The sequence below is a fragment of the Nannospalax galili genome, unplaced genomic scaffold, assembly GCF_000622305.1.
Source record: "Nannospalax galili isolate Female #2095 unplaced genomic scaffold, S.galili_v1.0 scaffold294, whole genome shotgun sequence".
In the NCBI taxonomy this organism is placed as follows: domain Eukaryota; kingdom Metazoa; phylum Chordata; class Mammalia; order Rodentia; family Spalacidae; genus Nannospalax; species Nannospalax galili.
Genome location: NW_008335053.1, coordinates 1,576,859 through 1,602,353, shown reverse-complemented (window position 1 = coordinate 1,602,353; position 25,495 = coordinate 1,576,859). Strand labels below are relative to the sequence as shown.

Genomic DNA, 25,495 nt, shown 5'->3' with positions numbered 1-25,495 from the left:
GGCAGATGACTCTGGAGAGCCAAGGTTGCTCTAAAGGTACCTTGTTTAGTCTGTTCCTATGGCCAAGATCTAAGTTTTACTCACCTTTGTGTCCTCACCAGTTCCTTGCAAAATCACTGGTACCAAAAGATGAGACCTACATATATGAATCTTAAATAAATAGCACTTACAAGAATTTGAACTCCAAGCTACTTGAACTTATATTTCATTACGTGCCCTTTTTTGTTTGCTTTGTTTTGTTTTGTTTTCTGGTTACGGAATCTTTAATGTGATACATGTCATGACCACTAGTGTGACTAACACTTGAGGAATAACAGCTAAAGAGGACAAGTGGCTGAAATTTGTGGAAATACAATAATAAATTGTCAAGGCACACCTTGCAGGACAAATAATGGGAACCTGAATCAATTACATTGCTTTTGGATGATTTCCGCCATTAATCTACACTTTGTATTATCATTGTAACTTGAGTATGGTGTCTTTTGCACAGCAAAAACTAAAATAAATGACTGTTAAATTGCACTAATTGTCAAACCCAGCCAGCAAATGAACCGACAGCAAGACAAACATCTGTCATTTTGTGTGTTACGGGAGCCACTTTCTTCATTGAAGAGAGACAGTCAGAAGAATTCCTCCTCTGCTATTGCCAGCCCACCTCTCCCCATTAGTCCTTAGAGCAAGAAGATCCTGATGGTGGGTCTTCACATTGTCTCTCTTGAATGTACAAGGTCACATTGCATGTGAAAACCAATGTGTAAGGATAAGCATGTGATCAACACATGGACAGATCAAAACTTGAATGCAAACCTTGCACAGTGATCAGGATGATGTTCTGGGCAGCCTTTCTCTAGTGCCACCTTTGGTGCCAGGTATCCAAATGAAGGTCACCTGGGATAGTAAAATGAGCAACTAACCACAGTTTGAGCAATTATAACCTCTGTCCTCACTTCTGCCAGCAACTTGTTGGAGATTAGCTTCTTTAAACCTTCCTCTTTCTTTCTTTAATTAAAGATACTGTGTATCTACTGTACAAATTAACTAAAAGGAATGAATCAGCTCTTGGAAGCAAAGGTGATCTGAAAACTGAGATGCTTCTCATTGCTCCCTGGGTGTATCTATGAGCAGCAGTCCTTGGTCTGACTGTCCTGTCCCCCTTTGGGAGTCAGCTCAGCTGCTCCCCTAAGTGTACCTCTTGCTCTCTCAGAAGCCCTGGGAGTAGCAGATGGATATGCTGGAATAGCTCAGGGTCATTTTCTGTTTGTGTGAGAGCCTTCTGCCCTGTAGCCCCTGACAGTACTTCAGGATGTGCTTATGCAGCCCTGGTTTGTTGCCATGGAGACAGGAAGCTCTGCTTTTCTTCAAGCCTTAGCTAATGGTTTTCATCAAATTCTATTTCCTCTGAGACAAGTAAAAATGCTACAATGTTTCTATCTTTCCTATTTAAACATGAAGCCAACACACACACACTCCACAGCCTTCCAACCACCAATGCTCTAACCTCTGGGATAGGGGGCTCAGTCATTTCCATACTTGATGTCCAGGGGGACCTTTGCACAAAGTAGGGGGTATGGGTATCGTCCTTCCATTGATGCATTTCTTGGAATCACTTTGGCATATAACAAACACCCTGCATGCCACAGGAAGCTTATTCCCTAGGGATGAAACTTTCAGAGCCGTTTTACAGGTGCCCTCAGAGTGTGAATTCCAACCAAAGCCCAACTCTATGAAGAGAGATTTCTTCCTCTTCAGAGCACAAACTCACAGATCCAACACCAGAGAAATCCCATGACCCCTCCTGTACGCAGGACCCACTGGTACTAAACACCGGTGAAAATCCTCCAAATGCTGAGCGATACATAAAACACAAAAGAGAAACCAGGACAGAAGTATTTCATTCTCAGCCTGCAAGCTCCCTACTGTTAACACTCCTTTGAAATGTCAAGATTTATTCACAACAGCTGTTCCCAGTTGCCACTTCCTAGGCTTCTCCAAAAGTGCCCAAGAGGAATCTTCCAGGCCAGTACCATGGCATCTCAAAACCCAGGTGGCTGTCTCCCAGAACTGGCTCAAGTCAAATATCCTCGGGTTGTGTGCATCTGATAACCTCCTAAACCTTGCAGGTAAGGGACATGTATGCCATGATTATCAAAAACCAGAGGCAGTCATCTCTAGGGGCTAGAGGGAAAAGTGATGCCCTAGATACCCTATGAGAAATGCACATAGAATGTCTGAACATTAATCCATATGTATACCTGGGAGCTGCTTGGCAGGGAACACAGTGCCAGATACTTTCCTTAGAGTGATAAGCATGCCATATAGCACTCATCGAAGAAGCTTCTTTTTGCATCAAATGGAGGCTACTGCAGGGTTGCACACTTGGTCAGGCACAGAGAACATATGTCTAGAAGGTGCTCAGTACTAGGTGATACATCTGCAGTCAAATCTCTACAACTAAGGCCCATGGAACATAGGGGAATAAAGGGTAGAGAGAGAGGTAAAGCACCCCTCAACTCTCACCAGTGAGTCTCCATTGTACATCAGAGTGCGATGCACACAGAAGGCCACAACTGGCCAAGTTTTGGAAAATATAGAGACTGTAGAGTGTAGGATGAGACTCCTATATGGAACCTAACCCACCCACGCCTCAGGGAACATTTCGGGAGAGGAGGAGAAAAGATTTTAAGAGCCAGGGCTGGTTCATGATTACAGGGAGGTGGAGGCTTCCAGGTCACTGGAGGCTTGCTCCTGTGAGCCTGTGGCAGCGGTGGCATTAAGTGCGGGACCCATGTCAGCTCAATGAAACAAGGGCCCAAAGAGGAGGTGAAAATAGGTGTCAGGCCAACACTAGTTGAGAACAATTTGAGACTGATTGAGGGTGAGGGAGAGTATGACTTACATACGACCACTGGATGGGCTGACTGGACTCCAGTGGACACATTTACACTGAAGGACGCTTGGGTATAAATGAATATGACTCAGCATGTATGGCAGAGTGCATAGGGTTCAGTGAGGGGATGGGAGAGTATGGATGGGGGAGGGGAGTCTGGATTTGAGTGGCATATGTTGTATGAAATTTAGAAAGCTCAATAAAAATACATATTAAAAAAGAATAAAGAAAGAGTAAAAATTAAAAAAAAAAAATAGACAGCTCATGAGCGATAATGGCTACTCCATGCCAGGCCTGAAGCTTTCCATGTGAGATGAAGAGATTGATAGCCCATTTTGTCACAAAAGGAATCAGGCTCAGAGTAATTTACTCAAGTACACAGTGCAAATTAGTGGCTGCCTACAGAGTTAGGCTTCTCACTCAAGAATGTCAGGCTAAAAAACGGTACTTCTTCAATGTGCTACTCAACTCTAGAGAAGGACACAGGAGAATGAAAAGATGCAGTTCCAAAGCAGGGAAGCTCACATCGTAGACAAGGCATTATCCCATTTCTTGCTCTGTTAAGACACACTTCAAATCTGAACTGGAGTCTTGTCTGGAAAGCCATTCACTTTAAGTAGTACACCATTTACTTTTTTCTCTCCCCAAACAGTAGGGATCTACCACAACAATGACCCACACAGCAAACTATTTTGATTTTATCTTGGGTATAATCAATAGCTACCTAATGGGACTTAAAGCCCACTCAATGGGAGGTAGCTTATGTGTGGCACTGTAAACATAGCCAAATACACATGACTGGAGATGTCATAGAACCTAGGGAAAACCCTAAGTTTGTACAAATGTAATTTCTTACTATATGCTAAATGTGGATCTTTATATTTACAGACAAGTATGCCAGTCACCACTTATCAAGGAAGCTTCTTTTGCAACAGATGGAGACTATTATAGAGTCCCACAACTGGTCACACATAGAGAATAATTAGTCTATGAGATGCCCAGCCCTAAGTAACACATCTACAATGAAACCTCTACACCCAGGGCTCATGGAACAAAGGAGAGAGAACACTAATGCATCTCTCAACTCTCCTCTGTGAAGCTCCCTCATGCAACAGAGGGTGATGAACACAAAAGGCCACAAATGACCAAATTTTAGACAATAAGAGTCTGCAGAGTGTGGGTCCCTGGACAGGACTCCTGTATTAAACTTCACCTACCCAGGACTCAGGGAGTATTGCAGAAGAAGGGGAGATAAGATCGTAAGACCCAGGGGAGGAGGTACATGACCATTAGGAAACAGTCTTACAGGCTCCTTGACCCTGCTCATATGAACCTATAGTAGTGGTGTCAGCATGCACAAGATCCATGCAAACTCAAGCAGACAAAAACCCAGCATAGACCTGGGGAAATGAGCAGTAGGCTCCAACCTTAGCCAAAGAACTATTGGCAGCTGATTACTTCTTGGTAAAGGAGAGTTGATCTTCTTTAAGGGAGAGACTCTAGATAGACTGACAAATCCCAGTGGATGAACTTGTACTGAGGGATGTCTGGGTACACTAACTTGACTTGATAGGCCTTAACATATATGATATAATGCATGAAACCCAGTCAGGGGGCTATATGGGGGTGTGGATAGGGGAGGGGTATAAAGATGTAAGATGTTTTATGTGAAATGCACTAAAAGTCAATAAAAATATACATTAAAAATAGTAGGAATCTGTCTTGTGCTTTCCAAACTAAACTAAAAACACACTTAGGAAATGAGTAAAGATGAAACGTTAGATTGATATCAAACTGGTACATATCCTCGTTCACTATACAAGGAGAAAACGTCCATGGTTAGCCCTCTGTTTTGGACAGTCATAGAGGAAATGTGTTTGAGTTATCGATATTGGCTATATAAAGTTACTTAGAGTATTGTGTAACTATACATAGCAAAGGATGTTAATAAATGCTCACTGAATAAGTATTTATATTTACTATGACACTATGCCTTCAGACTCCATTCAAGCTTCCAGTGTCTGTCATTTCTCCTCCTCAACCATTTCACAAGTCACTGCCACAGTCTTAGTGCCACAAATTTAGACTGGCATAATTGTTTCCTTCTTGATCCTTCTGCATCTGACCTCTCCTATGCTGTGCCAATGCCCTCTGCCCCTCACTGATGCTAAATGCCTGCTCTTAGACACTCTGGCCTCCTACACTATTTGCGTGATACTTTTACTTAAAATTTTTTAATTTCCACTTTTCTCAAAGTAATGCATATAGAACTTTAAAAGTCAAATAATTTTGAAAGATTTATCATGAAAAAGTAGCAGCCCTTTGCCTCCCCTTTATCAAGTTGAATCTCAATCCCCAGAGGCAACCTTTTCAAGTCCGGTTTCTTCTGGCATTCATTTCAAAATTTCTAAATATTATACTTAAAACACTGCTATTTCTTTATCTTTCAATTTTAGAAACTGCTTAAAGACTTACTGCGGAACCTAAATTTCAGTCTTTGATATCTTATTTCCATCCCCATACTCAGCCTCTCCCAATCCAATAAAAGCAATCCTAACACTTTAAGAGGCTAGCTCAAACTTCAGCATCAACAATGGAAGTCAGGTTGGCAGCTGAGCTACAGAGAGGATTTGCTGTGCTTGTATTTTTTTTTATATTTTACTATTTTTATTTTATGCATACTAGTGTATTGCCTGCATGTATGTGAGTGCAGCCGTGTTGTGCAATGCCGCGGACATCAGAAGAGGGCTTCAGACTCCCCTGGAACTGAAGTTAAGGACAGTTCGTAGCCGCCATGTGGGTGCTGAGAATTGAACCTGGGTCCTCTACAAGAGCAGTCAGTGCTCTTAACCACTGAGCCATCTCATATCTTGTGGGATTAAATGCTTGGATTTAGTTAGTGTGTGTGTGAGAGAGAGAGAAAGAGAGAGAGAGAGGGAGGGAGAGAGTAGTTTTGTATGAGAGAGTAGTTTTGACAAAAATCACACAACCTTTCTGAATACAATACATCAGAGAATATGTTAGTGTCACTTGTTTCTTAAAGATAGAACTTTTAGAACCCTCTGTCACCCAGTTTAAGTCTGATTCTGATGCCCTCTTAGGCCATTGATAGTTTTCATCTTATACTTTTTGCACCATAATACTGGGACTCAATCTTTGTCTTTCTCATCCAGAGTATTGTTTTTCTTAATTACTTCTTTGCTCTTAGTGATTCATGTTCTCTAGTAACTTCTTGCACAAAGGTGTCTGATAATATTGATATTCTATCCACAGGAATATTTATGTTAGCTAGGTATAGAATTAGATCCTGAAGGTATTTTCCTGTTGGAAATTTTAGAATCTGTATTAGTTTCGGTGCTGCCATTGAGGAGCCCAATGCAATTCTCACTCTTCGTAGCTAGACTTTTTACCTCATTTGCAATCGCTAAAAGCTTCAGAACATTCTTTACTCTGATGGTCTGAATTTTATGATGGTGTGCCTTGATGTAATTTTTTTTTATTGGCGACGCTGAGTGCCCATTAGACATTTTCATGGCTAATTAACACATCCACATTCTATCACCCTACCATACAAACTATCATTACAATATAGTCAATGCGCAACTTTTCATCTGAATGCATTTTTACAAACTGTGTTTCCTACATGTACAAATGTAAATGATATCACATTGTGTTCTTGTTTTCACTAAACCATTCTGAAGGTACCCTGTGCTCCATGTGCACATGGTTATCTGTTGCTCTTAACTGTTATACCATATGCCGTGGTATGCGGTCAGCATTTTGCCCATCTAATCTACCAGTATGGGAGACCCAGGATGCTTCCTGCCCCCACTGCCAAGAAACCACAATGAAAAGAACATCTTTGCACATGTCTCAACAGAGCTTTTGATCTGGCAATGTGGGCCTTTTGGTTCTGGAAACATTTCTTGTATTTTTCTATAGTAATTTTTTCCTTCCCATCTCATTGTTCTCTTTATTCAATTGTTCTATTCAAATGTTGGGTCAACTATAAATATTTTGAGACAAGTCCTTACTACATAGTCCGGGATAACCTTGAACTTGTAATTTTTCTGCTTCTACCTCTCAAGTACTAGGAGTGCAAGTGTATGCCATCACACCCTGCTTTTGAGTTTCTCTCTCTCTCTCTCTCTCTCTCTCTCTCTCTCTCTCCTTTCTCTTCTCTCTCTCCCCTTCCTAAGTGGTGTCCCAATTTTATACTCCAACTTTACTATCTTTATTTTATACTTTACACTAATTCATTTTTACACTAGTTTTACATCAATTACATTTTGCATTAATTTCCGAAAGCTCTTTTTAATCTCAAAATCTTCTTGTAATGACCTGTTATTTTGTAGATGAAATTATTTCTCTTCTATCTCGGCTGGCATCAAATGTAGTTTCTCTTAAAGTTGTCTTTTACCCCCTGCAGTGTTCCTAGTCACTTATGTTCTTTTTTTTCACTTTATTGTTTTGCTTTTGGACATTCATGTGGAGCATTTTCCTCAAATGCTGATGATCCGTAGCTGTGTGCTCATATTTACAAGCAAAGCAGTGACAGTTACATACGCAGCTGGGGCTTCTGGAGTGTTGAGTACAGGGGGCTGAATGGCAATACCTCCGAAAAACTGTTCACATCCTAATTCCCGAACTCCTCAATGTTACCTTATTAGGCAAAAAGAGCCTTTGCAGATGCAGTAAAGTATATTCAGAGACAGAGATCAAACTTGTTTATCCAATGATCCTAAACCAAATCACAAGTATCCTCATAAGAGCAAGGCAGAGGGAGATGACAGAAACAGGAGGGGAAGAGGCGGTTTGAGCATAAAGGCACAGTGACGGGGTGGTAATCCAAGGAATGCCCAGGTATACCAAAGCTGGAAGAAGAATGAATTAATTCTCCCCTCAAGCTATTGGAGGGAGCATGTACCTGCCAGATTTGAGGTTTTTTGCAAAAGAATAAAATTTCTGTAAGTTTTATGCTACCTGGATGGTGATTATTTGTGATAGCCATAGAGAATTAACATACTGAGCTTTACTAGAGGTGATGGGGATGGGAAACTGTTTTCCTAATCTCAGTTATTGGGATGTATAGACCTTTTCTCTTAAGACAGGTTCCCCATAGAAGAGTCCTCTAAACTGTCAGATTGAGGCTTTTCTGAGAAAACAGAAGTGGGCTGGAGAACTGACATTCAGCTTATGGACTGTCACTTAAGCCTCCTGTTTCCATGGCAACACATCAAGCCCACCCTAGGATGCAGCAGGTGTTACCATTCCAAGCCTTGTTGATTCAATCCTCAAGAGAGAGTAGGTCTGCTAAGTTGTACAAGGGTGGGGACCACAAAAAACAAATACTTGTCAGTATTTGTCTAGAGACTGAGGGATAGTAAGGAGTTTCAACCCAGCTCTTCCTTTTAACATCAGACATATGCCAACGCTCAAGAATAATTGGCCTTTCTAGCTCCCGAACCTTTCTGGGGCTCAGAAGGGCAATCAGGGCATTTTTATTGGCTTTCTCCAATGTAGGCAATTAAACTTCAGCTTTTACAACTACTATGTCAGTTACCATTTATTGTATCTAAAGTTTTGTTTACATTCTCATCTGTCATTCTTCCCATTGTCTTTGTCCTTGTGCAATTCTTTAAACATTTATTTCCTGTATTCATAAAGTTTCCAAAAAATAACCAGCTTGGGTCAATTTGCCAGGTGTAAACAGAAGGATCACTTTACATGTTATCATTTGAAGAAACTTTGCCAATGGACAAAAAAAGTCTGTTTTGCTTAGTAAAATGTAAGGTTTCCTAAACTATTTCCTTGGTCTGAGCCATCTTAAAATGTCACATTACAGCCTCTTTATACCCCATGTCATGTCCATTTCTTCATCTTTGCTAGGCTGTTACTCCATGTACTCTGTTATCTTAGTATATATCTTATACTTCAAGCAATTCCTAGCCCCGCTTGAAACCAACCCTAATGACTTAGACGGTAAAGATTCTTTCTTCAAAACAATTTATTGCATTTGATATCAATCAGTAAAAGAACTCACACTCTCTGTTTCAAATTATTGCAATGCCTTCTCAGCAAAACATGTTCCTTAAGGGGAGGAACTAGGGAACCAGGCCCTGTTCTTTGTGTGCTCTTTCTAATGCCGACCATAGTGTTTGACACTTGCAGATTAATATAAGTGAATTCAAGTCACAAATGTGAGATTTGATGTTCAATAGGCTACAGAGCAAGCATCTATTGAGGATTATATTTATGTAACTTTATGTCCCTAACAACAGTGTCAAACACAGAGTTACTATATGGACACGTGAATGGATAAACAAACCACAAAATACCACATCAGGATTGTACATGAAACAGAGTTTTAATGTCTAAAAGGAATAAAGATGATTAGAATAATCATCCATTGCTACATTCAAGCATCTAGGACAGCACTGGCACAAAGTGGCTGCTCGGTAAGTGTCTTCTAAGTGAAGGTTAAATGAATGAACCTGTCATGAGTCAAGAGGCATTAGCTCCCAGCCCCCAGTTAACAAAGGAGAGAGAGAAATATCTGACTTACCCTGAAAGCACTCCCAGGACAAGGTTGAGAACAAAGAAGGAACCAATGATGATGAGGGGGATGAAGTACAGCCAATTCCAGGTGGCTCCTAAGGCATCATTGGTCTGAAAGAAAGAAAAGTGCTTCCTTAATATCTAGAGCCATCACCCAGAAGCAAGGTCTACATTCCAGAAGCTTCACACACAAGATGATGTAACAAGCACGGTACAATCCAGTTAAACATCTAACCCAATCCCCATTTTGTTTTATTGTGGGGCAACTCATGTTCTGCCATGTCCCTAGTGTAGGCACCACATCAGCTTCTCCATAATATCCTGAGTGGGAAAACTCTAACACCCTCACTTAGCAGGTAAGAAAACTGAGTGGTGAAAGCCAAATAATTTTCCAAAGTCATATAAACATCACTTGGTTTTTTAATGCTTGATGATGTGGTTTTTAAGCCTTTGCATTCCTAAACTTGGCAAACTGTCAAAAAGAGAAGGGCAGGCTGTGCCTATCACCTTATTCCATGGATGGCAGCAAAGCCCTTTGTAGGGTTACTTAGAAGAAGTTAATGTCATCCTTGTCTTGTTCAGCCCCTGACCTGGGTGCTGACTTTCCTTCTTTGGACATGATACAGTAGTGCAGAGCTGGCCAAGGCCTGGCCCCAGCAAGGCTCTACATAGAATAAGGAATATATCTGACTTTGAAGAGGTATCACATAAGGTCTTTTAAGCTTTCTTTCTCTCTCCCACTTTTCCTCCTCTTCCTCCTCCTTCTCCCCTACCTCATGCTAATACAAAAAAAGTGAAAAAGACACAGGAATCTATAGGTAGATTCTTGTGTCCCAAGTTGGATGCAAAGCCCTTGAACTATATGGAACTAAGGAAATACAACTTACCACATGGCTGGCCAAAAGAAGCACCTTTGGTAGGGTATCTTAATTTGATTTGAAATAGAGCTTGAAGAACACTGACATGTCTTCTCTAGCACCCCTGTCTCTTAACGAAGGGTTCTTCTAGCTTTTCTGGGCTCTCCCTCCCCAGTACTTTCCAAATGGTCTTTCTGAGTTGCATTTCACATGTATAGATCTTTTAATCCACCCCAAACTCCATCTCTCACACATCAACTTCAATACCCATTTGAAATTCACAATAAATGCTTTATTCCCAGTTCATTTGGAGAATCAAGGCAATCAGGATCAAATGCCACACCTAAAACTAGCATGCTAAGTTAAAATGAAAATCAGAACTAAGAATTTCTATGGCAAAGTGTTGGTCCATTCCTTCTATGTATGTCTTTTTCCATCTTACTACTGCACTTTGAAAATATATTTTGAGTTGTTGTCCTTGTATTTCTTTGTAGATGTCTATAACACTATCTTTTTTTTCTCCTCCCCAATTAACTCATTTTCTGTTTCCCATTCAGTGTCAGTTCACAAAATAAATCTGCCAATTAATCATGGTTATTATCACTGTAGAGCTGAGTCTCCCATTAAAAATAACCTCGAAGACAACCTCTTTTTAGCAAACTTCTGTCTTTTGTCTTGCCTCAGCACTGATCAGAGAGAGATGACTGCAACTGAAGCTGACTCAAAATTAAACACAAACAAACCGTAAAACACTTTCTAAACTGAATGGAACAAAGTCAGGACCTGCCAATTTCATTGTCTATGATTTAGCTCTTTGGCTTAACCAGGTCTGGTTAATTAAATACAAATACAGAAGACATGAGTCAGATCTCAGCAAAAGCAGTGTCTTATCACCAGGAGAAGACGCAGAAGACCTGGATGCCAAGAGCCCCAAGGGGTGTGAACAAACATGGAAGGCTGGTTTGCCTGAGATAGCCTTCATGTGAGCTAAGGGATGGATTAGTGATCCTTTAGAGCTAGTTCTGTTTTCCTTCATGAGAAGTCAAATATTTTTGAAAGCAGAGTTAATGTCAATGATTCACCAGTGGCTCCAGATTAACATGATTCACATACTCTATGGCTTTGTCCCCTCCAGTGTTCTTTCACAGCAGGGACTGAGTTTATACACCAAGCACCTAGATCAGAGCTCAGCTGCCAATAAACATGTCAGTATCAGCAAGGGTAATGGTAGAATTGTGGCTTTTAAGTTATCTCTGGTCTCAAACTGAGCCATAGTTTGAGAACAGCTCAGAGAACTTTTTAAGGGGTAACTATTGGCAAAGCTTGCTATAAAGTAAAATGCATGTACAAAATTGTGTTTGCCTTGTGTTCTCTTCATGGCTGTGATTTGTAAGATGTGATGATAATTCGTGGAAAATGGGCTCAATAGTCAGAGAAAGTTGGGGAAATATAGCAGATTATATAAGCCTTAAGCAAGAAGATGTGTAAATAAGGACTATTAATTCATTATACCATTTCATAAACTTTGTTATGGAACTTTTTCAAAGAAAATCCAACAATACATCAGGAAATATATCCTGTGAACACAAGGATAAAAGAATTCCCCTTATTGGCTGAGAGTCTGGAATGTGCTCCCCAATTCTTCTATAAAACACTCATAATGAACCGTATCGGTTCAGTCAGAATTGTATAAGAATATTTTAACCTTACTTTAGGCCATATTAAGGATGGACTGTCTACATATTTTTATATCTGGAATGTGACAAAGGCTTTGGCACACATAAAAGCAACTAATTAATAAACGGCCACACTTTGAATAAGATGATTCTCTTGTTAAAAATAGACCAATACAAATTAATTATATTTTCTCAATCTATGGAATTTTCTCTGAATTGCTACAGATATCATCTACCTCAGCACTGAAGTATCATGGAAGAAGAGGAGGAAGAGAAAGAAAAAGAACAGGAATAGCTGGAAAGACATCAGCCCCAGCAACATGTGCCCTGGGGGTTAAGAAAAATGACTGACAATTTACCCAGTTCTCTAAGGAGAGTGACTTGACAGCTCCCTGGAATCACTCAGGAGGTTTTAATGCTGTTGCTATGCTCTTTCCACACCTAGCTCCTACCCTGCAGTTTCCTCTTTGCCCTCCCTCATCTATCTTCCTGGCCATATAGCTTCTCATCCCTTCACAAGTTTAAGTTTATTAAAAATCAATAGCCAACAGGACCAGGGAACACTCCCTCCTTAGGAAGTAGACAAGCAGACAAGCAAAGGATTCCATGCTTCCCTTTGTCAAAATGGCAAGGTTCTTTATGATGCTAAATGGGGCCTCCATCTCCTTCTGATTCATCATTATTAAAAATTTAAAATTGTCCAGTGTAGGAGAGACATCAACTGAAGTGTGTTTTGAGATTAAAAAAAGAAGCAATCAACAACTCTGAAGGCAGCAAGCATTCTGATATCATGCAAAGTGGGAGTCAGGAGATTGCTGCCAGTGTGGCCACAGACTTGTGGCTGTTTTGTGCTGTAGCTGTGCCCATGTCTGTCTCTAGCAGGAGGAGGAGGAGGTGAGGAACAGGCCCTGGGGATGGAGAGAACCTCTTCCTTTCATTGTCTATAACAGTCACAGTGCTCACAAGCCACTTTTAGGTGTAGGATCCTCAAACCTTATTTTACCCAGTGACTCTTTCTTCAAGAATATATGACAGTCATGCTAATGACTCAGGTAAAATCCTGAGGCATGAAACTGTAGCTTCCAAAACATATTCTTCTGGATTCCTGTCCCAGAAGGATCTCATAGGGGACCATCTACCACCCAGAACTCTACTGAGGAACAACTAAGTGTGAATAAGGCTCTTCCCTGTAAAGAGTCCTGCTCAGAGAATAGCAGCCTCTTCATTCCACTCCATTCATGAAACACCTGCTATAATGCTTAACTTTGGACTGAGGGATGCCTGGGTAACCACTGTTTCACACCAGACAAGACTGGCTTGTGGATCAGGGGCCTAAGGGGAGACATAACGATGTGACCACAGGTGACTCCCACTTGTAGGAGGTCAAATGGAAAAATGAAAAGGTGAAGAAATGACGCTCATGTACTTCCCTGAACACGTGTATAGTCACACCCTCCTCTTCGTCCTTTCCACCCTAGAGCAGGACACCATTGTTCTTCTGCCTTTGGACATTACAACTCTGGTGTGAACTGAATTTGAATAATGGGGCTTATAACTAAAGACTCATGGGCATTTATTTGGCCTTGGTCTAGGAGCTGTACCATCATCTTCCATAGTTCTGAAGCTCCTGACTTGGACAGAGTCACACCGCTGGTCCTCTGGTTCACCATCTTGCACACAGCCTCCTAGGGAACTTCCCAGCCTCTGATCATGTGCACCAATTCTACTAAATCCTTCTCCTTTGTCCTATTGATACTGTATCTCTGGATCACCCTATTAAACAGAGTGCTTTTCTGTGGGTCACGGTCCTCTTCTTTAAGGTGCTCATGAACTTCTCGTCCATAATACTGCTTCAGTCTGGCTCTTTCCCTAACTGGCAGCAGGCTGTTCTCCCTCCTCACCTGCCAATTCCCCGAATGACATACACGTGCACAAGTGCACATGACAAAGGTGATGACAGAGAAAGCAGTTTGGGGGTGGCGGCCCACCTGCACAGGAGTGCTCAGCAGGTACCAGTTCTGACATTGTAGGAATTCGTTTCTTTGGGAACCTGCCTGATTGGGGGTGGTTGAGCTCACCCACACCCTGTGTAAACAGGTGCACATGGCAATTATCACATTAATCTTCGGGGGTGTGGTGGGGGAGACGCAGAAGATAGGGTGAGAGGATCCAGACTGGAAAGATAGGAATAGAAAGAGCAAAAAGAGGGTCCCATGGTTCTCTCAGACTGAGGGTGTATGGGCCAGACTCACAGGCTTCTACCAGGTTCTGTGGAAAGCATGCTAAAACATCTCTTGTTCATATACCTGCTTGGTCATACAGCAGCTCTGGGAAGAGGCCAAACTAGCCATGACACCTATGACTGGGCGCGTTAGGGCAGAAATAAAAGGCAAATTGCAGAATTCTTTATAAACAGTTGTTTGGACACCCTTATTTCTCAGGCTGGCTACACGACTAGCTGGAAGACCCAGGCCAGACCACAGCAGGGTTTTTGGTTTTGGTTTTGGTTTTGGTTTTGACAGCTGCAGGGCAACTGCTACTTGAGGTCAGGCAATTCTCTGTCAAGGATTTTCCCTGCTCTATGCATTGGCACATCTCTAACCTCCACCTAGCAGACAGCAGTGGGAAATCCCCAGTTGTAACAAGCAAAAACATCTCCAGAATTTCCAGAAGGAAGTGATGCAACTTAGCTTCAGATGAAGAACCTCTGCCCTCAACACTCCATCTTCAATTTCAATGGAATTACTAATTTACCATTTTCCATTTCATTAATGACTAATAGCGCAGGTTGGGAGATGGTCACAGCATCCACCTGCCTGCCAAAATAATCAGGCGATTCATTTCAGCCAGTGTACCTATTCAAAGCCTCTGCTGACCACTCCCAAGAAAAAATATGGTGGTGGGAGTGTGAGGACTGGTACAGCTGCTCAACGGACACCTGCCATGGACATGCTCCAGACAGCCTGTACCTTACCCACTGACTATTCCTCCTTGTCTCCCACTTCCTTCTAGCTCCGAGCGTGACAGCTTCTGTCCCAACCCCCATGACTTGGATTCTATGTCTCAGAATTGAAATACCATATTTCATTCTACACATTTATGAACTACGTACTATGGAGCGAATTCTTTCCACTAAAGATAACTGACAAGCAAAATAGCTTTAATCTGGGTCCCTGCGAAACTTGTACAGTGAGGAATGCCCATGTGAAACAGTTAAACACACAAATATAACTTTAAATGTGGTCAGTGGTTTAAAAGGGCTCATGCAGGTGGGTGGGTATACTCTGGTCCTGGAGGGCAGAAAATAAGTTCAGAAAAAAGACTCAAAAGTCTAAGAAATTACTTTGGCCAAGACATTAAAGGCCAGAAGAAACTTTATTATGGAGGTAGAATAAAGTGGGGTGGATGAAGTATCAAGAAGCAAGGGTGCATAAGGAAAAGAGGGTATATTCTTTGAATGAACTGCTGCCTTGCAGTAGTCCCCAGGACCCCATATAGAAACATACAAATTAAAACTACCCCTTGTCTTCTTGAGTTTTCGTGGGTCCCATGCATGTTGACACCATTGCTGTAAGTTCATATGAGCAGGGTCCCAGGAGCTTGTAGGACTCTATTTCCATATGGTCACGTACCTCCTCCCTGACTCTTATGGTCTTTTCGCTCCCTCTTCTTCCACAATGGTCCCCAATCCCTGGGTGGGTGAAGTTTAATACAGGATTCTTGTCCAAGGACATACATTCTGAAGACTCTTATTGTCTATGCTTTGGCCACTTGTGACCTTTTGTGTTCCTGGCCCTTTGTTTCATGAGAGAGCTACATTAATGAGAACTGAGAGATTCATTAGTACCCTCTTTACCCTTTGTTCTATGTTCCCAGCATAGAACTGGGGAGATGGTCAGCAGATCCCAATATTAGCTGAAGAAATATTGGCAGCTTATTACTGCTGGGTGAGGAAGAGCTGACCTAGATAGGCTGACTAGGCCTCAGTAGGCCTCAGTAGGTGAACTTGAACTGAGGAATGTCTGGGGACACTAACTTGACACAATAGGCCTTAACATAAATGACAGAATGTGTGAATTCCAATGGGGGGGGCTATGGGAAGGTTCCAGTGGGGGAGGGTATAAAGATGATTAACATTGATTGAGATATTCTGTATGAAATACGTAAAAAATTCAATAAAACATCTACGAAATATTTTTTAAAAAGCTAACCCTTGAATGGATTTCTCAAAGCACACCAGTATCCAAGAGCTCTTAGGTCTCTATATGGTTTTCTCCCCTCAAATTTAAACTAATTCTGACTTCTATAACTATCAATTAGACTCACTGGTACACCCCATGTGAATGTTCCTTTCCACATGCTGCGCCATCTATAGGAGTCAGTGGTCTGGATGTAACAGAGCATGTGTTGTCTCTGCTTAAGCCTCTGACCTACAGGAGTACCCATTCCCAAGCTGCTATGGGTATTGACTGCTAATAGCTTTCACACTGGCCTCATATATATCCCTTCTCAGAAGCCTGTCCCAGGCTGACAGACCAGCCCCACTCAGGACACCATGCCCACATGGAGGTGATAGGAGGAACTATAGCCAGGAATTGCCTTCTGCAGGGGTACCGATGGCCCAGTCCCTTTCACTCTAGGTGGGATATCTCTGTGATGCTTTTGCACTCTAGAGCTGACTATGGAACAAGGCTGTTGCTAACACTCCCAAAAACACATCTTTCCCAACCTATCCTACTTCCTTCACATTTCTTGTAGGGGATTCCAAAAAGCACTTCCTCACTAATCACTGCAGTAAGGATCTCCATCCAAGAGTCTACTTCTAGGGAATCTGACTTAAGGCATTCTGTCTCCTTTTCATCAGGGGTTTGACCAATCTTACTAGGCTCACAGTACCCAAGTCACATCTACTTGATGTTTCTAAGGACAGAGCCACTATACTCAAATAGGGAAGCTAACACTAGGATTTTACAGCTGGAAATCAACAGCTGTCTCCCAAGTCCTCAGAAAGAAGGCAGGATCAGGGAGCAGGTGGAAGGAGTGAGGACAGAAAGCTTAAGTGCAGCAGAAGCACCTGCAATCAACCAGCCAGAAAGCTGAGCCTGTCACTCCCAGGAGGCAAGGCATTTTATTTTGTCTCAGATCCCAGAGCACATTTAATAAACATGCCAAGACTCCCTACACAAGCAAGCTCAAGAAAGCATCTGGCTGAGCCAGGGCCATTTTGAGTATAATTAAGGCTCTCTGCCTAGTCTGGTCAGCCCAAGGCCCCCGGGCTTCACACAGCCACCTTCTCCTCACTGGCCTGTATTGTCAGTGACTGTCATAGAGACTGCAGCTGTGCCTTAGTCCAGATCCAAAAGAACCTTGAGGAATAACTATTTGTATATTTATTCTTTCCCTTTCTTCCTCTTCCCCTTCTTCCTTAAGTTAAAAATATTGGCAAAGCCAGGTTGGCAAAGAATAGCAGCAACAAAAGCTAGAACTCCCCATTCCATCTTCAAACATCTGCAGCTGTAGGACACAGATGTCACCAGGGCCAAGAACTCCAATCAAGAGAGCCAGGCTCTGCTTCCTGAGCAAACAGGGCCCCCCAGTCTCATCTGCAAGCAGCCATTGTTACTAATGATAGGCATACAGGTACTTGTGTAACAGTGAAAAATCTATCCACACACTGAGGAAGGCAGCTCAAGAGGAAGAATCCAACCAGGGACAGCTAAGCGGTGCCATGGAGACCACAAAGGCGCTGTGGCCATGACCATGAAATGGAAGCACCTAAGGCCAAAAGGGCTCAGGACCCTGCAGTGCTTACATGGTTTTTGTTAAGTCCTAACAATTCCAAGATTGAGATCAATGTCACGTGATGCAACTGAGGTTGTGTTATATTGGGGTTCAAAATTTTTTGGTCTTTTTGAAGCAGGGTCTCCCTGTAGCCTCAGCTTTAAATTTTCACAAAAATGTTGTGATTTCTTTTCCAAAATAAAATTAGTTTATTTATTAAATAGTTCTTGGTCATGTGTGAATTTTAAGAGCGAGTCCATTTTTTTGGTCAAAATAGTAAAAAGTGTTATCAGTAGTAATAATGTGAGATACAAAAATAAATGTGATTTTTTTTAACATTCTGTATACTTTTGCTTTGTTTTTGAGACAGGGCCTCACTGTATAGCTGAGGTTGGTTCCAAACTCTCTAGGCTGGCCTTAAATCAGTAATCCCCCTGCCTCAGCCTCTGAATGTCAAGATTACAGGTATACACTACCACACCTGGCTATTTTTGCTCGTTTTTTTTTTTTTTTTATACCTTGCAGTAACTAAGCATCATTTCTGCAGGATTATTACATCAAAGATTTAAAAAAAAAAAAGTTTAAAGAAGATGCTCTGCAACTGCAGCCCAAATTGCCAGAGAAGTAGATGTCCCTGGGGTCATCAAAGAGTTAAGACAGACAGGTGGTCCTATGGGGAACTGTCCAAGCTGGGATGCTGTTTCACTCTGGGAAAATGGAAGTATATTACTCCTTAATTTAGTATGTTATGCTGACGCTACCTGCCAACCCTGCTCTATGCAGGATGGCCAAAGTGGATCAACTAAAGAGGACATTAAAGAGAAAATGAGGCCCGGCATGGCGGCTCATACCTTACAAGGCAGAGGTTGGAGGATCACTGCAAGTTTGAGGCAGCTTGGTTTATACTGTAAGTTCTAGGACAGCCAGAGCTACATAGTGAGACCCTACTGAGAGGGAGAGAGTAGAAGGAGGGAGGAAGGGAGGGAAGGAAAGAGAGAAAGAGGGAGAGAGAGAGAGAAAAATGTTCTGTGGTAGTCTGCTAAAGCATACCATCCCTTCACTTTTTCCACAGGGCTTACTGCTGAGATTTGTTCTTTGCTTGAAGAAGGTTGAACATATAAAAATGTTCAGAGAAGGAATGGAGAGATAAGTTTCAAATTTCAAAGGGTATGAGACATAATAAACCTTCTGCTGTAAACTTGGCTGTGGTGTCTCTCCTGTTCTAGAAAGAATATGGTGGATAGTACCAGGTAAGAGGTCTTTGACCTCACTGCTTCTCTATCCTGTCCTATGGTCACCATCATTTATTGCTTACCCAGTGGCCCTCACTCCCTTTCTACTAAGCAATCACTAACTTCCTTTCAGTTTGATATGGGTTCTTGAACCTTTATTATTCCACAGATTACAGAACTGATGGTATTCATAGCATTTCATATAAACCTTTCATTGCATAGATGAAGAATGAAGGTCCAAAAATTCAGTGAGAGCCAAAAGGAATCCCATTAGTCAGTCATACAAGTAGAACCAAATACTGGGCTTCTGACCTCTAACCCACTCTGCAAAGCCCTCATGTTCTATCTGCTCTGCTTAGTACTTAATTTCATATATGGCCCTGTTTCCCCACCATATTTTGTATGGAATTAGTCTTGCCACAAGATTTCATTTGAAAGCTCAATGAAGTTTAAAGCCATGCTGGAGACACCTCCTCTGGAGGTTAAGACTACTGAAGTCAAACCTGTGAGCATTGTGATTTAAAGACAGAATGAGTTTCACGATGTCACACAAGGTTTTTTGGACTATTCTTTCATCTGAACTTGAAGAGTGCCAATCAAGAGGAAGGAAAATGAATGGAAATGATAAGTCCATAGAGGTAGTTATTATCAGTATCAAGTAAGGTAATACAAGTCAAGAAGGATCAGGTCACAGGGGACCCTCAATGGCTGCCTGAGCTATTCAGATCTGCCATTCCCCCAGGAACCCATCCTTTCTCCCTCCCTCTCCTATTCCTTTGTCCTCTCCTACTTGGAAACATTTCTCAGCATCTCTAAGGCCCCTCCCTAAACACAGCACTCCAGGATTTCCCCCAGCTAGGCACATCACATAGTAGCACGGACATTCATTCAACACGTCTGAGTAGTACTCCACACAAGATCAATGAGAATGGAAAATAGTACTCGAGGGCTTTGGTATACATAAGAAAGCTAAGCCAGGAACACAAACACCTGCAGCAGAAGATGAATATTAAGTACTCAGGCATTTATTCCCACTTACTTACAGATCATTTTATGTGTGTTCTGTCTCTTTTATATATCAGTCCTCCCTTGCCATTAGGGCTAAATGTTTTTCAAAGAAGGAATTGCATCTTGTATTTTTGTGTGCACTCTCCCAATGCCTAGGATATTACTCTACAAACAAGAAATTTTCAATAATGTTGTTCACTAATAGGAGATTATAAATCTGCTGCATCTTCTGCTTCACAGGTCTATATGAGTTTCCTTCTCTGGAAGTAAATATATCACCTGTAAAATGGCATCTCTGCTGACATACAGCAAGTACACTTAGCTAGCTCAAATATTCAGCACAACGTACAAGAGCAGACACTCAAGGAAAATGTTTCAGATAATCATTTTCCTTGGCTTTCGTTCTTCCCTTCTCACCAGATTCTGAGCAGAAGGTAAACTAACTTACCTTGGACAATCGCTGTGTTAATTAATGATTGTGCATCAAATACTAGGTAAGGCTGGCTAGCCAAGTTGGCTTCCTGTAGAAGCTCTAGGGCACTTGGTTCCTTTCTTTCTTTCTTTCTTTCTTTCTTTCTTTCTTTCTTTCTTTCTTTCTTTCTTTCTTTCTCTTCTTCTTCTTTCTTTCCTTCTTTCTTTCTTTCTTTCTTTCTTTCTTTCTTTCTTTTTCTTCTTCTTCTTTTTTTTTATACTAGGAAGCATTCCTTTTTTTTTTTTTCAATAACAGCTTGAGAGCCAGGACCCATTGCTTATGAGTTTTTGTTTCTCCAGGGCCATTATCTCTGGAAAGCATGCCCAGATGCCACTGGTGATAATGGCATGCCACAGACCTACACACCTGTTTATCACCTGAGGTGTGAGAGAACATGGATGAGACACTCCAAGATGGTTCTGCTGGACCAGTTTCCCTGTGCACTGGGCTGTAAGTATGCAGTAGATTCTACTTCCCCTCCTCTCATGGCCACTGCAGAATTTAGGAGCAGTCAGAGTCCTCAGGTGAATCTCTGATACCTCTGATACCTCATTCACCTTACCATTGTCATATAATTATCACTAACTCCTCCATGTGTTAGATGACTATCTGTTAGGGGCACTGAAGGGGAGTCCTCCATTGAGTAATTGTCCACATTAGACAGTAGGTCCAGATCTATTCGCACTCAGGTGCAATATGCCTCACTTTGCTTCTCCTCTCTCTCATGAACTAACTCTCAGGTTACAAGCTACCACTTCCAAACCCTCTTTTCTCATCTGTTAACTTAAACTGTCTGGTTCATTCTACTGCTGCCCTCATAGACATTCATCTTGGTTCTTCTCTTTCCTCCAAGATACATAGAGCTCCATTCAACCAAGCATTTCTATTCATTTTGGGGTTCATTCTCTTTGAAACAGAATACAGGTAATAAAACATTAACGGTCATTGTTTTCCCCAATCTGGAAATATTGGAATTGCTTTGTATGTTTACCACTTCTAGTAAAGCTTTCTTGTTCATTCAGGCAGAATGTGCTAAGATCAAGGACAATGGGATGGGTAGCACAACATGCACATAAGTTGTTACAAGACAGATTTAACAGGAACCCAGTCAGACTTCTATCTGGACACAATAAGAAAATCTTATTAAAACATCTCTAAACATTTCCAATGACTTAGACCCTGAGGTTCCATAACTGAAGAGCTAACAGTAGTCTTGCTTTCCCTTTGTTAAGCATCTGTTCTGTGCTGGACACTCGGCCAAGGGCACAGCCTACACTGACTCTGTTCTACACAAACACATGTAAACAAGGTGCTCATTGCAATCCTACATGTTAAAAATAAGGATACAGTGAAGACTGTTGAAGCTATGGGACTGGCTCAAAGTCTCATAGCTAGTACCCTAAAAAAAAACCCAGAATCTACACCTGGGTTTGATCTTTTCTCTAGTCATTACACTGTGTTACCTGAACCTGTAGGTGGGAGGAGGGAAAAATAACTTGTTTTCACTTGGAGCATGTTAGAGAAGAAAGTTACAGATGCAGGTATTCAGAACAGCAGGACCAGCGGAAGCAATGGTTTCTGACCACTCTCCTATTGGAAATCCTATCCAGATGGTGTGTGATTTTAACTATTTTCAAGTCTATACCCTAACCTTGCAAATACTTCTGTGCCCTGGAAGCCTGATAAAGTTGGAAGGCTGTCACAGGCAGTCCCCTGCCATTCTGTTGCCAAGGAGATCCCATCAGTCTTCAGAGAAAGGGCCAGTTGTCATTTCTAACCAATACATCTTCTTGTCTTAATACCCTACAGTGGCTGTCCTGATCGGACCCCTAGTGTGCCGAGCCTAGCTTAACCTGTCTATAGCTTGTCTGTCACAGCATCTGCTAAACACAAAGTCATGGCTTCTTGTAATTCAACTCCTATGTCATGTTCTTTCCTATCTCTGTGTTTTCGTTCATGCTGTGTCAAGCCCTAGGATGCCTGCCTTTCCTTTTCCACTTTAAAATCTTTAGCTCAAGTCCTGACTGAATACAACATTTACTAGGAACCCTTTTCAGAGACCATCACACCCTAGCTGTCTGTACTTAGTCCCACCACTCCACTTAACTCTGCCCTGTAATCACTGCTGGCATTATCCTCTTCCATAAAGCTGACATTCTCAAGAACAGGGAACAATTTAATGTATGTTCCCATTTCAGAACTCAACCTAACTCACAGTAGGAGCTCACCACGTTTGTTGAATGAATAAATATTAATAAACTGAATGTATATACCTGATTAAATCTGAGGTAAGGGCTAGACGGATAGCTATGCTGGTAAAGTGCTTGTCAAGCAATACTATTCATAATTCTAGAGCTGAGGAGGTGAGACGGGCAGATACCTGGGCTTGCTGAACAGCCAGCTTAGCCTAATTGGCAAGTGCCAGGCCTGGGAGAGATTTTATCACACTTGTCTGAAAAAACAAGGTGGTTAACATCTGAGAAATGAACCCCGAGGCTGACCTCTGGCCTCCACATGCAAGCATACATAAGTGCACAAGTACCCTCAAACACATGTGCACCCACGCATCCATGTACACACATGTACACACACAAAAAGCACAAATACATCTGAGGCAAACAGAAGAGAGGGAAGAGAGGAGAGAAGGAAGGGGATGAGAAAGTTCTTCAAAGAGCTAATTAAACATGTAGGGGTTTTCCATGACTACGAGGGCAGAGGTAGTGGATGATTAGAAGGAATTTATCAGGGATTATCACTTAATAAGTCCTTCCCAGGTATACCTCTCTGAAAACAATAACTCCTAATCCTCTCCAGAAGAGAAAAGCTCTATCACTCTTTGATCAGCTGGGGGAAGGATTAAAACAAGACCATCAGACTCCGCCTTCTCATAGAGCGCAGTCACAGCTATATGTCAAGCTGGGTAGAAAGGCAGAAAAGATAGCTCAATTGGACAGTAACATGTCCTGTGGTTCTGAGAGTGCCCCGAAGACCAGGGGGCCTCTCCCTGATTTCAGAATGACACACAGCTCTCCTTGGGGATAGGGGAATCAAGGAGACAGGAAACCCCTCAACAACACAGCAGAAATACAGTCTTTGCCTAATGTGCATTGCTAGGAAAGGCCCAGCCAGTACTATAGCACCTGCCCTCTACTGTTGGGCCCTGAAAGTGATGGGGGCAGAAAGCATCTTCAAGGAGGTGACCTTAGGTCTCTAGATGTTCAGGATGGGCAAGGCTAAGCTTGACAGCTCACATCCCAGCCTGATAGCTCTCTTCAGAAGAGCTGGCATGGGTGCATTCTGGGTGAATACTTTTAAATGTCCACCTGATAATCCCACCACAAACCCTCAGATTGTTCAGTTTCGAAGTCCCAGACATCCTGCAAGGCCTCCCTTACATCTCATCTCGGTGGCTGATGCCCTCACTGCCCAGAGAGGTTTGTTTTCTCTGACTGATATCCCAAAAGCTTTCCAGGCCTACTTTCGGATCCTCTAAGCCCTATATTCAAGCCAAACACCTCCCTCATTCTTGTGGCCAAAACGCTGGTGATTTATTTAGCCTGAATAATAAAACTTCCTCTAGGCCAATTCTTTGGTATCTGGCAACAGGTCAAACTACACTGGAAATAAGAGTCACTGGAATAAAATTGCTATGCACATTTTATTCACATTAACATGAAATGCCCACCCCCTAAACAACCCTTTGAGGCAGACACTAGTACTATAACCTTCATTTTCTCTGACAAGCAGGCTAAAACTCATGGTGGTTGAATAAGTTGCCTGAAGGTACAGAGAGTGACAGGTCGGAACTATAACCCATGCAGTCTGACCTGAGCACTCTCAGTAAACATATTCAGTGGTTGGTACAATATCTGAAACACAGTAAATATTCCACAAAGATCAGATTTCGGTATTGTTACTTAAATAAATAGGTTAAGCCCAATTTCATATAGATAATCCTGGAGCAGAGTGGGATGAATCACCATGAGATATATTCATCTCACCTAAATATTTTACTTGCCATGAACAAAGAAACTATTGCCCTTTTCCAAATTTCTTCTATTTTATTACCCGTAGAGTATTAAAATATTTATCACAACATATAATGTTTATTTAATGTTTTTCTTCTATACAAATCTGAGAATTCTTGGAGGAGAGGATTCTACATTTCTCTGGCTATCAAGTACCTGACAGAACCCACAATTGAACAGGTGCTCAGTAAACACGTGATAAAGGAATGGATGAATCTAGTCATTTGTAATTAAATGGAAAGGACTGTCCCAGTCGGCACTAATTCTAATTAGGCAAACACAGCCTGGAGCAGAGGTTCCCAAGGTGTGGCCATTGGGATTATAGCATCATCATCTTTGGGGGCCTTGTTAGAAATGCACATTTTTGGCTCCTAATACAACTTCCAGATCAGAACTCAAGATGAACTTCAGCAATCTGCATTTTAGCAAGCCTGCTGTGGACTTGCAAACTAAATCCCAATGCAACAGTGTTAGGAAGTAGGGGCTTTGGTAAGGGAGTTAGGTCATGAGGGTTTTGCCCTTCCAAATGGAGTAATTCTGTCATAAAGAGGTTTGACAGGGGATAACCCTTCTGTCTTTTCCCATATAAGGATACACCACTTCTTCCTCCTAGAAGATGCATTGATCTCAATGACAGCCCATGAACAGAGGCCAAACTCTCTTCAAATGCCAGCGCCCTGATCTTGGATTTCTGAGCCTCCATAACCATGAGTCAGTAAATTTCTATTCTTTATAAAGCACTTAGTCTTGGGTATCCTGTTATAGCAGCACATATAGAGGGTGTCCAAACTTTTGGCAATGTATGACATCATTTACAAAGTGTTGTACCACATTCATAGCTCTCCTGGAGTGCATCTGGCCTGCAGGTTGACACACCTGTACTAAGACAAAGCATGAGAGGGATGCCTCCTAAAGTTCAGAAATGCTGGTCCAAAAGGAAAATAAAAGAAATCTTCTGTAGTAGCATTAGTTGCTATGGGGACACCTCGGGGGGGG

At 41.9% G+C, this 25,495-nt stretch overlaps 1 protein-coding gene across 1 annotated transcript in view; it reads right to left on the bottom strand.

Annotated features, from left to right (window-relative positions):
* Window positions 1-25,495, bottom strand: part of Cacna1e (calcium voltage-gated channel subunit alpha1 E) — a 409,810-nt gene that overhangs the window by 149,949 nt on the left and 234,366 nt on the right. The window contains exon 8 of the mRNA XM_008829746.3: window positions 9,453-9,556. Within this exon, the coding sequence (XP_008827968.1) occupies window positions 9,453-9,556 (104 nt within the window). The remainder of the gene's footprint in view (window positions 1-9,452; window positions 9,557-25,495) is intronic.